Source organism: Crinia signifera, chromosome 7, assembly GCF_055691185.1.
Source record: "Crinia signifera chromosome 7, ASM5569118v1, whole genome shotgun sequence".
Taxonomy (NCBI): Eukaryota; Metazoa; Chordata; class Amphibia; order Anura; family Myobatrachidae; genus Crinia; species Crinia signifera.
Genome location: NC_139223.1, coordinates 169702486 through 169717717, shown reverse-complemented (window position 1 = coordinate 169717717; position 15232 = coordinate 169702486). Strand labels below are relative to the sequence as shown.

The 15232-nt window shown below is 52.4% G+C and overlaps 1 protein-coding gene across 5 annotated transcripts in view; it reads left to right on the top strand.

Annotated features, from left to right (window-relative positions):
• The window catches only part of PARP14 (poly(ADP-ribose) polymerase family member 14), a 90251-nt gene that overhangs the window by 14340 nt on the left and 60679 nt on the right, over nucleotides 1-15232 (top strand). For all 5 annotated transcript variants that reach the window (XM_083154314.1, XM_083154315.1, XM_083154313.1 and 2 more), the window contains exon 8: nucleotides 11149-11748. In XM_083154314.1, the coding sequence (XP_083010440.1) occupies nucleotides 11149-11748 (600 nt within the window). The remainder of the gene's footprint in view (nucleotides 1-11148; nucleotides 11749-15232) is intronic.

The window sequence follows — 15232 nt, the reverse complement described above, 5'->3', positions numbered from 1 at the left end:
TGGGGGAGTGTACAGGGCTGGCAACAGAAACTTTGGGGCCCCATACATTGATATCTCCTCTCTAGGAGCCCCATCCGCCTATTTCCCCCACCCACTTTGCTGGAATTTAAACTGGAAGTGCATGCCCATTACTGGAGTGGTGTGGAGCAGGGCTGCACTTTAGCATATTGATGTGCTCCCTCACCCTGCGACCTGCACTTTATTTCATTGACCACCCCTCTGCAACCAGCCAACTCGCCTTTCCCGGTCCACCCCTCCCCATGCCTCTCACCAGCTCCGACAACTCATTCCCCTATAGGCCTGATTCAGACCTGTTTGCTGTACCCTCTGCTCCACTAATGCATGCTGCCTTTCCTTCCAACTGATTGACTCCTCCCACTGATACCTCCAAGATTTCTCTTTCCTCCACTAGGTGACACTGGAGAGTTACAGTGGGGGAATAGAAGGCGACCACAGGGAGCTTGGGCACTTTAGAATAAATTAACAGTGACTAACTCCTCCCCTTCTACTTCCTCTCCTAGCCAGTCTTAGCATGTGCCCTGCGGGAGCTGGGTGCGTTCAAGACTCACTCCTGAGCTTTTTAATTTTTTTATATAAATGATCTTCAATCAGCAAGAGGACAGGCAGGTAGCTCCCTGTCCCTACCTGCCTGCGACGAGGGCGCTGTCGGCGGGTCCGGTCGCAGCTGCATGCAGCTTGCCTCCGGTACCTGGCTGCAGGATCCACAGATCCTGAGGTCCCGTCGCCGTTGCTTGCAGCGCGCCTCGAGGACCAGTCAGCACGCCGCACCCGACAGCCAAGGCAGGGGTGAGTATAGCACTGATCTCCCGTTAGCGGGGGATTCAGCGTAAAAAGCCGCGGCAGCGCACTTTTTAAATACAGCGCCATTACTGAGGAGCGAGAGCGCGGCATGCTGGGTACTTCCGCTTCCTCCTTCTTTGTAGGAGCGGCGGCCATTGAAGCAGCAGCGTGATCCGCGGCTCCATCGAGGCGTCTGTGAAGTGCCGGTGACCCTGGTTCAGTGAGTCACAGCGGGACATAGACTCTGCCTTTTTTCTATACCTCCTCTCCTGTCCGGTATTTCCATCTTTCTTTCCTCTCTGTGAAAGATTGCTGAGTGTATGATGGCTGGTAAAAAGATTGAGTGCAAGAAGTGCACCAATAAATTCACCCCACACGTGGAGGGCGCCATTTTATGCCCCTCATGTGCTGCATCCCCAGCCCCCCCTCCTTCAACGTCGGGGCAGGATATGCCTGTATGGGCTTCCCAGTTGTCTACAGTGATTTCTCAGCTAGCCTCTGAGTTATCTTCGGCCAGACAAGATAGGGATGCAGCCAGGGATCAGCAGGCAGAGTTAACCTCTGCTGTGGAGGGTCTGTCTAGAGCATTGCATGCAGACCACTCTACACCCCCTCCCCCTAGACTGGCTTCTGCTAATAGGATGTTTCCTCATGTCCCTCTGTTAGATGACACAGATGATGACATGCCAGCTCTAGAGGAGGGTGAATTTCATGAGCCTGATGCTGAGCCTGATGCTCCGCTTATACAGGACACTGATGTCCCCTCTCAGGGTTTAGAGGACTTAATACAAGCAGTCCGGTTAACCCTCAATGTCACGGAGGAGGAGAGACCTGCTGCGCGTCCCTCAGTGTTTGCTAAAAAGCAGAGACAGTCTGCATATTTCCCAGCCTCAGAGGAGCTGGATGAGCACTTGCAAAAAGCCTGGTTACACCCAGACAAAAAGTTTCAGGTGTCTCAGAGATTTTTCACTGCCTATCCTTTTCCTAAAGATGCTAGGAAGTCATGTGAAACGCCACCTGCTGTTGATTCTTCGGTATCACGCTTGTCCAAAAAGACAGTGTTGCCCATTCCAGGAGCCTCTTCCCTTAAGGATGTGTCTGATAGGCAGTTAGAGAGTGCTCTGAAGAATATTTATTCAGCCGCTGGTCTTTTACAACGTCCAGCACAAGTGGGCTGTTGGGTCAATAGGGCCATGGAGGTATGGGCATCCCAGGTGGCCTCCTCTCTAGACCCAGGAGCAAGTGATATGTTGCTCTTAGTGGAACACATACGCGAGGCTGCAGGTTACTTGGTAGAAGCCTCTTCAGATGTTTGTATGCTTGCGGCTCGTATCTCTGCCCTCTCAGTTTCTGCTCGCCGTACTCTTTGGTTGAGACAGTGGAATGCAGACGCCGACTCCAAGAAGGCGGTGGAAGCATTACCCTTTGCTGGTGAGGCGCTCTTTGGCCCAGAGCTGGACAGAATGATTTCACAGGCTACAGGGGGTAAGTCTCAGTTCCTGCCTACTGCAGCCCCTCCCCCACGTAGGTCATTTCCTACTACTGGAGGGCAGTCCTTTCGGTCATTTCGGCCCACCCCCAGATTCAGGGGTAGGTCTAGGGGAACGGCTACCAGTTCCAGAGGCTTCCGAGGAAGAGGCAGAGGTTCAGCCAGCGCTCCAATCCTGGATGCAAAGGTTACCTCAAAGCCCTCGGCATGACTCTCCCAGCTCCTGTCCAGATCACAGGGTGGGAGGCCGGCTGCTGTTTTACCATCAGGTTTGGGCCAGATCATGCCAGGACGCATGGGTAAAGGACCTGGTAGCAGTAGGCTACAAGATAGATTTCTTGTTGCCTCCTCCTCAACGGTTCTTTCCAACAGGTTTGCCAGCTTCACAAGCGAAAGGCAGGGCCTTGCAGGCCGCCATTCAAAAGCTCAGGGACCTAGGGGTGGTTATCCCGGTCCCGGAACCAGAAAAGGCAAAGGGATTCTATTCCAGCCTTTTTCTGGTTCCCAAGCCGGACGGCTCAGTAAGGCCCATCTTGAACCTAAAGCAGCTCAACCCCTTCCTGCGGTTCACTCGCTTCAAGATGGAGTCACTGCAGTCAGTCATTGCAGGCCTGGAGCCAGGGGAGTTTCTCGTATCCATCGATATCAAAGATGCATACCTGCATATCCCCATCTGGCCCCCTCACCAGGCATACCTGCGGTTTGCTGTCCAGAACTGTCACCTGCAGTTCCGAGCCCTCCCATTCGGCCTCTCCTCTGCGCCCCGGGTGTTTACCAAAGTGATGGCTGTCATGATGGAGATACTCAGGGCTCAAGGAGTTACCATTGTCCCTTACTTGGACGACCTCCTGTTGAAGGCTCCGTCCAAGGAAGTCCTTCTGCACAACATCCACCTGACACGTCAGACTCTGGAGTCCCATGGCTGGATGCTCAACATCCAGAAGTCACAGCTGACCCCATCGCAGAGGATCCTGTTCCTAGGGATGACTTTGGACACTGTCCAGAGAAGGGTGTTCCTTCCCATGGACAAGATCTTGTCCCTGCAGGAAGCGGTTCGACTGGTGCTGCAGCATCGAACGGTCACAGTTCTCCTTTGCACAAGGCTGCTGGGAAGGATGGTGGCCACGTTCGAGGCGGTGCAGTACGGGCGGTTTCCATCTCGCCCCTTTCATCTGTGTCTGCTCCGCTAGTGGACAGGTTCACACCTGTTTCTACATCAGCGAATCTCTCTTTCCCATCAGGCTCGAGCATCACTGGCGTGGTGGCTCGACTCCAGCAACCTGCAGGAGGGGCGGAGGTTTGCCATACACAATTGGACGCTCCTCACCACGGACGCCAGCCTCAGGGGCTGGGGAGCGGTCACGCTGGGCCTCCACTTCCAGGGACTGTGGCCCCCGGAGGAAGCACAGATGTCCATCAATGTGCTGGAACTTCGAGCGGTATATTATGCCCTCCTCCGAGCGGAAGTGGTTCTCCGGAACAAGGACATCAGAGTGCAGTCGGACAACGCCACGGCTGTGGCTTACATAAACAAGCAGGGAGGCACTCGCAGCGATGAGAGAGGTGAAGAGGATTCTGTGCTGGGTGCAGGAGCACGCAGGGGCCGTGTCTGCCATTTTCATACCAGGCGTGGAAAACTGGGAGGCAGACTACCTCAGCCGCCGAGACGTCCATCACGGAGAGTGGTGTCTGAATCCTCAGGTCTTCCAGACCTTGACTCGTCGGTGGGGTTGTCCGCAGATAGACATGATGGCCTCCAGACACAACCACCAGTTGCCCCGGTACTGCGCTCGGACAAGAGATCCACAGGCAGTGGCCGTGGACGCTCTCACGGCACCCTGGACGGATCAGTTCCTCTACATCTTCCCTCCAGTGCCTCTCATCCCTCGGGTTCTGCAGAGAATCCGACGGGAGTCGTGACAGTGCTGTTCATCGCTCCAGACTGGCCTCGCCGGTCGTGGTACACGGTTCTAACAGGCCTGTTAGTAGACGAACCATGGCCTCTACCTCTCTGCGACGACCTGCTAACACAGGGTCCGTTCACCTGTCCCAACTTACAACATCTACATTTGACGGCATGGCTGTTGAGAGGTCCATCTTGAGGAAAGCAGGGATCCCGCAGGCGGTGATACCAACCATGATAGGAGCTAGAAAGCAGGTTACCTCGGTGCATTACCACCGCATCTGGAGGGCCTATGTGGCCTGGTGCGAATCCAGGAGGGTCTCCCCTGTGAACTTCAAGCTGGCCAGATTGCTGCTGTTCTTGCAGAGGGGCTTGTCCTCAGGACTCCGGCTGGGGTCCTTGAAGGTTCAAGTATCCGCCCTCTCCATTTTTTTCCAGAGGAAGCTAGCTCTTCTTCCTCAGGTACAGACTTTCTTCCAGGGGGTGTTGCGGCTGCAACCTCCCTTCAGGCCTCCTACTGCTCCATGGGACCTTGATGTGGTACTGGCTTTTCTCCAGTCCTCTGTATTTGAACCCATGGAGGAGGTGGACCTAAAATATGTCACTTGGAAGACTGTCCTACTGTTGGCCTTGGCTTCGGCTAGACGGGTGTCGGAGCTGAGTGCTCTCTCTTGTAAGGCACCCTTCTTGCGTTTCCACGAGAATAGAGCTGAGCTGCGCACCTCTAGTGTTTTTCTCCCAAAGGTGGTCTCGGCATTCCACATTAACCAACCTATTGTGGTGCCGGCCTTTCGGGAGGACTCACAGGAGTCTAGGGCGCTAGACGTGGTCCGGGCCTTGCGCATTTACGTGGCCAGAACGGAGTCTGTACGTAAGTCGGATGCTTTGTTTGTCCTCTATGACTCCCTGCGTCCTGGTTGGCCCGCTTCCAAGCAGGCCCTGGCCAGGTGGATCAGATTGAAAATTCGTCAAGCTTATGTGGCTTCCTCTAGGGTGCCACCTTCTTCAATTTCCGCCCATTCTACAAGGTCGGTGGGTACCTCCTGGGCGGCTGCCCGTGGAGTTTCTATACAGCATCTATGTAGAGCGGCTACGTGGTCTGGTCAGAGGACCTTTGTCCGCTTTTACAAGTTTGACACTTTTGCGGCAGCTGCTTCGCGGTTTGGCCGTTCTGTGTTAAGGGGCTCTCAGCGTCATCCCACCCGTGTTGGGAGCTCTGGGACGTCCCCACTGTAACTCTCCAGTGTCACCTAGTGGAGGAAAGAGAAAAGGGGATTTTGTACTTACTGTTAAATCCTTTTCTCAGACTCCATAGGTGACACTGGACGCCCACCCGACGCTGTCTCTCCTTTTTACTGTTTGGTTTCAGGTTGGTTCAATTACCTGACGTTAAGAGACTGTTGTACTTAGTCTGAATTCTAAAGTTTTACCAAGTTTTTTATGGATGGGCTCATTCTGTTATGAATGCTACTTCAAACTATATGTTCACTCTATGTGAGTGTGTGTGTGACTTCTTATGTTATGTTTGACCTCCTCTCGGAAGTGTGTGTTTTTCCTTTCTTCCAGCTCCCTCCGGGCACATACCTAGACTGCCTAGGAGAGAAAGTAGAAGGGGAGGAGTTAGTCACTGTTAATTTATTCTAAAGTGCCCAAGCTCCCTGTGGTCGCCTTCTATTCCCCCACTGTAACTCTCCAGTGTCACCTATGGAGTCTGAGAAAATGATTTAACAGTAAGTACAAAATCCCCTTTTTGCCCGTGGTGCTCCCTACCTCTGGAATGCTCTACCTCTCTCCATCAGACTCTCCACCTCTCTACCAAATGTCAAGACCCCACTTCTTACCCAAACCCAACCAACTCTCATCCTAACTAGAGATGGGCAAAACGGGTCACTGAGCGGATCCGGGCCCGCCCGGGCCGGTCGGTGAAAAGATACGGATCCTTTGGGCTGGCCAACGACTCAGTTTGTGTAAAAAAGACAGTTATTTATGGTTTGAGTTAGTGTACCATACCTCCCAACATGGCCCTTTCCAGGAGGGACACAATGCTCTGTTTCTGGACTTCCCTCTTAATGTTTGATTGTTATTACCTGTGTGGAAACACCTTTCTTACCCATTTACCTGTTTAGAACAGGTAATAGCAATCATTCGTTAAGAGGGAAGTCCAGAAACAGAGCAAAGTCGTAGGTCAGAGATGGGGAACCTTTGGCCCTCCAGCTGTTGTTGGACTACACATCCCAGCATGCCCTGCTACAATTTACTATTTGGCCATGATAAAACTGTTGCAGGGAATGCTGGGATGTGTAGTCCAACAACAGCTGGGGCCAAAGGTTCTCTAACCCTGACCTAGGTGGTGCACTTAACATAGATTGTTCTCCGTAGTATTAGCCCGTAGAATCTATGGTTTTACACACAGGGGAAATTGACTAATAATTGAATAGCCCTGCGTGGTAAACACAGTAGATAATTGAATATTGAATACGTTGGGTTTGCCCCCTTATATATCTGTGGGGCTACCGGTCTCTGTACTACTACAATTAGCCTGTAGCCCCTCCCCTTGAATATCTCCCCAATACGCCCTCAGCATTTCAGGCATACACGCCGCCGGATACGGCAGTAGGGGGAGGTGGAGTCTGACATTCTGTGGCTCACTGTACAAATCAGGCCTCCCTCTTGAAGACCCCTTTTCATTGCCAGTTTCGGGAGGGAGGAGGGGGTCCCTATGATATAAAAATAAAAGTGTCTACTCACCCATTAAATACAACCATTTCCCTCATGCCTACCTATATACTTGTACAATGACAAATACAGGGAATAATCCTTTGTGAGAAGGTGGTATCCTGGGGTATTGATCATATTGGGGCAATTTATCAATTTTGAGGGCGCAGGGACAGGGCTCCGAAAGGAGCCCGTCCCTGCGAAGCCCTAACCCGGAAGCCGGGGGGTCCGACCCCCGCTGACCCCTCTCATCCGAGCCGGGCAGTGCGATGTGTAGGCATAAACTACAATGGGCTATCGCCATCTCTCAGAATGGTGGTAGCCCAGGGGTGCGAAGCCGGGCTGCCCGATGTTGATACATCGGGCAGCTTCGCATCCCCCATAGAAACCTATGGGGATGCGGCCGGCGGCGCTGAAAGGGGGATCGCAGCAGGGATCAGAGATTCCTGCTGCGGTTCCCCGATGATACATTTAGGGGATACTTCATGTTTGCTGCTAAACCCCGAAAATGTGTGTTTTCAGGGATTTAGCCGCAAATATGGTTTGATAAATGTACTAGTACTGGCTTACTAGAGTAGAAGATACCCTGTCTCTGGTACATGTACAGCTGCACCAAGGTAAGCTGCTGGGCTGCCCCCAGCCCCCGTGCACCCCTCCAGCCATCGTCCTGGAGGTGAATGGATGCCTCACACCGGCATCCATTCACCTCCTCCGCTGCTGTCTGCTGAATATAGCAGACCGCAGCGCAGGCTGTCTGTGCCCCCCTGTCCAACCTGCGGATGCTGCGGTCCCCCATTGATGTAAATGGGAGCCGGGTCGGATGACCCAGTGTACCCATTTACACCGCCCCAGGGGCGTAACAAGTACTCACTGGGCCCCATAACAAAATTTTAAGAAGGGCCCCCTTGTACAGGGGTAGTGTGGGGATAAAAGGTGTCACAAAAATATTCACACAGGGTTAGGAGGGTACACAATGTCATACATGGGACAGGGTTTTATATACACACGCACAAGAGTAGTGTGCTACAGGGGGGTCACACACAGGGGCTCTGACACTGGGTGAGGGGGGTCACACACAGGGGTTGCGGGGTCACATACCAGGGATTATGGTGGTAAGGGGCTCAAGGTGTCACACACATTGGGATAGGGGTTACAGGGGGGCATTTACCAGAGATGATTGGGGTTTGAGGGAGTCACACACACAGAGGAAGAGGGTAGGGTGGTGATAAGGTTTCACAAATACAGGGGGGTCACACACGGGGGGGGGGGGGTAGGTTGGTGCAGGGCTCACCAGGCACTTACCAATATGTGGGGTAATGATCTGCAGGGTGTCAGTGAGGGTGTCGCCTGTGGACCCAGGCGCAGGGTGAAATGGCAAGGGAATCCAGAATGGGGATCTAGCATGAACTTCTGCAAAGCACGATGTCCGTCTGGTGGGAGAGCGAAGCCGGCCAAGCACCACTCCTCCTCATGGTGCAGCTCCTGAAGGAAGAAGGTGCCGGGTCTACTTGGTGGGGGAGAGGGCAGCTTAGATCTCCGGCGTCCAGCGGGGGTGGCAGAGCGGCTCTGATCTCTGTCATCAGTGGAGGTGGGGAACAGAGCGTTTATGATCCCTAGTGTCTAGGGGGTGACATATCATCTCTGATCTCTAGCGTCGCCGTCTAGGGGGATGTCAGAGCGGCTTAGATCTTTGAAGTCTGTGGAGGCAGGGGAACAGAGCATCTCTGATCTCCGGCATAGGGGGGGGTTGTGAGGACAGTGCGGCTCAGGTCTCCAGCGTCCGGGGAGGGAGAGAGCATCCCAGATCGCCGGTGATGTATATTCACACTCAGAGGCTTCATTTTCACAGTCAGATTCCGAGTCCGGAAGCTAGCAGCGGCGCTGACACCAGTGCGCAGCGGTGTACAGCCAACATGCGCGCATTGATTATACTTGTAGTACACTCAGGCAGCCGCGCACTGTCAGCTCCACTCCTAGCTTCCGGAGTCTGAAAACATAGCAGCTTCAACTACTACCGCCGTCCTCCATCTAATAAGTCAAATGCTGGACTACCATCTATAGAGGGTGCAGTGGGTTGCCTTGGGGCCCCCCAAACTGCCGGGGCCCATAGCAACTGCATCCCCTGCACCCTCTATAGTTACGCCACTGCACCGCCCTCTACCCAGGTCAGTCATGTTCTACTCAGGTCAGGACCTGGGGAAACGGTCCTTTGGTCGACTGAACTAGGTCGACATTAGGTCAACAACTCTAGGTCGACATGCTGAAAGGTCGACATGGTTTTAGGTCGACGTGGTTTTAGGTCGACATGGAACAAGGTCGACGTGGTTTTGCGTCGACATGGAACAAGGTCTACATGGGTATAGGTCAACATGAGGAAGGTCGACAGGTCATAAGGTCGACATGGGGATTTTCACTGTCTTTTGAGCCGACATGTGCCGACAGGCGCTATTTCATGCCCTACCATCCACTAGGGCATGGAGTGAGATTATAATAGTGTGGCGAGCGAAGTGAGCCACTGTGCCCGAAGCATTGCCAGCGATGCAAGGGTCAGATTTCACTTCCAACTGTGTTGACATTTGGGTCAAAAAACAGCGAAAACCCCATGTCGACCTTATGACCTTTCGACCTTCCTCATGTTACCCTAACGTCCACGTCGACCTAAAACCACGTCGACCTTGTTCCATGTCGTCATTTTCCCATGTCGACCTTTCTGCATGTCGACCTAGTGACTGTCTGACCAATGCTTGTCTGACGAACAATCCAGTTCCCAGGACCTGGGTAGAAGTCCCGTGTAAAGGGACACGGCGTGTCCCATTTACACTGCCGCTGACCGGGGTCTGACCCGCTGAAGACCCGGGGTTTCGCGGCGGTGTAAAAGGGGTATTAATTTTGCTCGTTGCCAAGGGAGACTAAATTTGCTTATTGCCAAGGGGGACTAAATTTGCTCATTGCCAAGCCCCCCCCCCCCCCAAATGAAAGTTAAAAGAAGGCCCCCTCCCCCTCCAAATTAAAGTTAAAAGTACTACACAGCCCAGCAAACACAGATCTAGTAAAAAAAAAAAAAACATGTGCACTGCCTAACTAAAGTCTGTGTGTCTGTGAGAATGTGTGTTCATACTTCTACACAACTTTCTGTGATACTGTACTAGTAGAAGATGGTGAAGCAATCTTGCAATGCCTCTGCTGAGTCTGCTATTGACCTCCTTCAGGGCTTCAAGAAGAATCTAGATCTGCACATGACGCAGCAGCAGCACAAGCAGGCTTGTTTTTCTATTCACTCAGTCTCCAATTAGAAGAAAATATCTCAGCTGCCAAAGGTGGCAGTGCTGAGCTCAAGCAATGCATTGTATTGTATGTAATGCAAAACGAAACTGGAACCGTTCAAAAGAACCGGATCGTTCGCGAACGACCCATCTCTAATCCTAACCCTCTGTTCCACGCTCATTATCTATCCCATCTGGGGTGTTAGGATTGAAATCCACAAAACATGTCTGCGCTACTGTTTGAGCTGCCTGATAAAAGGGTTATTAATTGTGTGGATTGCTAGCAAAGCAGGGTTTATCAGGCGCTTGTTGGGAAACAAAGAAAAGTGACAAATGCGACAGAAAACTGAGATTTCACTGTAGGGAGTTACAATGTTGGGAGAGATAAGGTGGGGAGTTGAAATAAATTAATGAATAAGTAGGATGGTAGGAAGAAAGTAATAGAAGATAAAAGGATGAATAAGATGAATAAAATAAGTAAAAATAAAATAAATAAAAAATGAATGCGGCATGTTTACAATTCCTTTGTAGGAATAAGAGTGGAAGATATCAGTCCGGGGATGCTATCTCACCCAATGTTATCCTACCTGGAGTCCGTATGCATAGATACTCCAAGCGGCAGTGGGCGGCACAGGTCTCGCGATTTGCGCACCGGGCTTCTGTCGGACTCTTGGTAACGGCAGCACGGCGGCTTGTGGACCTCGGCAGTGGCTGTTTCTTCTGATACCTTCCTAGGTTCCCAACCAACGCATTTCACATCGGGTAGATGCTTCAAGGAAAAAAAGCATCCTTGAAAAAGCATCTATCCTTAGAAGCCATACTCCCAACCCCGGGATTTAACCCTCGCTTTCTGCCACCCTGATTCTTATTTCAATGTCCGGTCCCCTGATACAGCAATGGTTGGATATCATGTACATATGCTACATTGTCCTATTATAAAGTTCCTGGGAAATAATAATTGTTACTTTTCTTCCCAGGCTTTTTTACCCCGAAACCTAAAAAGCCGGCCCAGAAGCTGACGGCCTTTCAGTTGATGGATAACATTGAGCCGGTGACCTTCTCTTTCTGCGCTGAAGACCGGAGCAGTGTGGAGACGACGAAGGCTTGGCTCAAAAAACAGATAGAGAAAGAACAGGCTGAGAAGGTTCTCACCGAGGAATGGATCTCCGAGCTGGAGGTTACCGACAAGCAGACCATATGCGACCTCCAAAAAAAGTTCCAGGTCTCCATGATTTACAAGCCGCCCGACCCCTCCATCCGTATTTCCGGGCTCACTAGGGATGTCCTGTATGCGTCTATGGAAATCCAGAAGATTATAAATTGTGTACGGGACCGTAAAACCCGAGAGAGGGCGGCGGAGCTGACCGGGAATCTGGTGGAGTGGAGATACGAGTGTGCTTCTAAAATGAGCCCGTTTGACAAGATGGCAAACCTGGAACTGGAAGAGGCAAAGAGTGGGAATAAAACGCAAATTACACTCCGGACCCAGGGGAAGGAATTCAAGGTGAACTTACAGACGGAGACCGCTAGTGACCAACAAGGGAACCAAATGAAGATCGAGCGAGTCCTGAAACACGGTAACGTCACTTCGTTTACTTCTTGCTTCAGATGTTGGGGACTATTCTGGGCCATCTCTGCAAACTGGGCAGCTGTCTAGGGCACCACAATTCTAGGGGCCTACAAGCAGAGGTGGGTGGTGGTCACACAATCAGAGTGGCCTCCCAGGTTGTAGCCAGACAGCATTTTGATTGGTGGATGGCTATAGCTATATCCCCCAATCAGAGTGCTGACAGCCAGTGACTGTATGGAAGCATGTAGAGAGATGGCGTAGGATAGCAGGTGGGGCATGTAACTGTTTTTGTTTTTTTATTCAAATTGGGTCCCGTGAATGGGTGTGGAGGGGTCCCCTAATGCATTGCTCTGTCCGTGGCCTTCAAAGTTGTTGAGACTACCAAGCCTATATATCAATTATTATTTCTCCTTCGGGAGACATCAGGGGCCACAGCCATTACAGTGGGTAGTTGGAGTGGGAGAGAGCACCAGCACCCTAGAGGTTAAACTTGAACTGCCTCCCAGGCAGCCGGGCTCCTCCCCTCCTCTACCCCGCCTCCAGGCCAGGAAGCTCAGTTTTTTGGGTGCTGGCAGGAGCCAGATGCACCTACTAGAGGGGCTGCTATTTGAGCAGCCTAACTTCATTTTTATATTTTATTTTTATTTTACACTGACTGCTGTCAGTGACAGAGCAGCAGCACTGGGGGTCTGTAAAGACCCCTGTGCTGCAGGCTCCATCACCCGGGTGCGGAGCTGCATCGCCACTCATGGGTGGGGACCTGCAGCGGCCCCCGGGCACTGGGGAGCATACAGCCGCCACCGGACGCCGGGGACCACAAGTGCAGGGCACAGTGAGTAACGCGCTCCCCGCTGGGAGCGCATGTGAGTAGCGCAGCGAGGCGCACATAGCGGCTGTTCCAGCCGGCGAGGGGGACCGCCGGCTGTGGCTAGCAAGTGGTCGGCCGGTTCGCCGCCCGTCCTGCTGGACCACCAGGGTAACTTGTTTGTGGGCAGCAGCGCACGGTATGCGGGGCCGCCTGGCGCGCGCCGGATCCCCACCATTTTACCGGTGCTGCATGAGGACTCAATCCCTGGTGGCCATTTGCTAGCAGGGGGAGAAGGCTCCCCCCCACATCAGCCTCTCCACCCGGGGACAGTAGGCAGGGAACTGTGTTTATCACACAGAGAGTTCCCGCCACTGACATCCCTTCCTGCCTGCCTGCTACATGTGAGAAGGGACACGGGGGTGCTAACAGCCACCAGGAGTTCCACTTCTTCACTGCCAGGTCACTTGGGCAAGTCCCCCCTGTACCCCTCCTTCGGGACACTGTACAGTATAGTGCTCCAGCCATTGTGCCATTATTGCATTGCATTCTGCTATGCTTGCCTGCATTGTATTACAGCATGTGTAGAGGGACACAGAGAGCTTATTAGCCAGTCTGGTGTTCCACTCTTTCACTGCGGGGCACCTGACCAGTCTCCCCTGTACCTCAGTCTCCTCAAAAACAGGAGTCAGGTTACAGACAGAGTTCATGCCCTAGTCAGCTATTGCAGCTGCAGAGCTCAGCCTAGGGATGGCCATCGACCATCGATGATTAGAAATCATCGATGGTTTATGGCCGATGTCGAATAGTTTTGCCATCGATGGGGGAGAACCAGATGGTTTCCCACCATCGATGTAAAGCTTAAACGAATAGTTTCGTTTTTGCTTTTTCCCTACAGTGCCGGGACACGGAGCATAGCTCCGCCCCCGGCACCCGCGAAGCCCCGCCCCCACATTTTGATTGGCCCACAGGCCACTCAATCAGAGAAAATGGATGACCATCGATATGCAAAAATATCGATGGTTATCCATAGAATGGTTATACACTATCGATGGGCTGTTGCACTTTTGCCATCGATGGCAAAGGCAACGATGGCCATCCCTAGCTCAGCCTCAGTGCTAAGTTGCAACAATGTATGGGTATATTAACATATGCCTAGTACAAGCAATGTATGACTAATACAAGCTTCCTGTGTACTGTATATAGCCTTAACACTATCACTGCCTGTCAGACTATTGGCTGTACCATATATGACTATGTCATTGCAATATATGCATAGTACAATCTTACTGTGTGCTGCGTATAGCTCTAACACAGAGGTACTGTATTAACAGTACCATATAGGCTAAATGTCTACGTCACTGCAATGTATGCATAGTACACACAGGTATGCTGTGTTATCGGCACCATATAGGCTGCCTGCCTATATCATTGCAATATGTGCTTAGTACAAGCTTACTGGGTACTGTGCGTAGCTTTCACAGGAGTATGATGCGTTGGAGGTGCCATATAGGTGTCCTGCCTATTTTATGGCATTGTTTGCCTTGTATGCTTGCTGTATATTGTGTACTGTATTAGGACTATTCCTGCTTGTCAAAAGTATGTTGTGTTCACGGTGCCTTTAGCTGCCGGTTCACAGTGCAATAATACTGCAATACCTTCCAGAGTAGTCCTTGGGACTCTGGGGCTCTGGCGCTGATGTTTGGTACATCCTGTGATGCTGGCCTAGGCCCCCATGACTAATTAAAGCTTATGCTGTGTACACACGGTGCAATATGATTGCTAGCGATATATTGCTAGCAATATATTGCCAGCAATCATATTGCTCAGTGTCTCCTTTTCATCAGCGATGAAAAGGAGACACTGCTACGGGGCGGAGGGGGAGTGCAGCAGCAGCAGCAGACGCTGCTGCTGTCACTTTGAAGGGAGGAGGGAGGGAGCAGCGGCACAGGGCTGGGGAGATCGATGCTGATCTTCCCAGCGCTGACCTACGTGAAGGGAGGAGGGAGGGAGCAGCGGCACAGGGCTGGGGAGATCAATGCTGATCTCCCGGCGCTGACCTCCGTGAAGGGAGGAGGGAGGGAGCAGCGGCACGGGGCTGGGGAGATCAATGCTGATCTCCCCGGCGCTGACCTCTGTGAAGGAGGGAGGGAGCAGCGGCACGGGCTGGGGAGATCAACGCTGATCAACGCCGGGGAAAGCCGCTGGTCGCAGGAGCATGCTCCTGCGACCAGCGACCAGCAGGGAGTGCACACGGGAGCGCGCAGCTGGCGATTTATCGCCAGCTGCGCTCCAAATCACTGGCAATATGGTCGCTCAGCAACCATATTCCCAGCGATTTTACCTAATATTGCTCCCGTGTGTGCACACCATTATACGCAAGCTGCTATAATGCGTGGGCAAAGCCCACAGCTACAGCCTCCTCGCAGGAGCCTGCTTGGCCCAAGTTCTTTACTCAGTTGACGGTGCAGCTAGTAGAAAAAGCTCTCATCTACACCGCCCCTGCAGCCTTGGACTAGCATCATCCTCAGGGTGGAACCCCCTTGAGTGGGTGCTTCCCTATCCATCCTTGGCGGGTGTGGCCCCACGCACAGGGGAAGCATTCTGTACACACAGGTTGTGGATACCCCCGTTGTCCATACTCCTCCGTCAGCAGAGACAGAAATGAGGACACCTAGAATTAGGA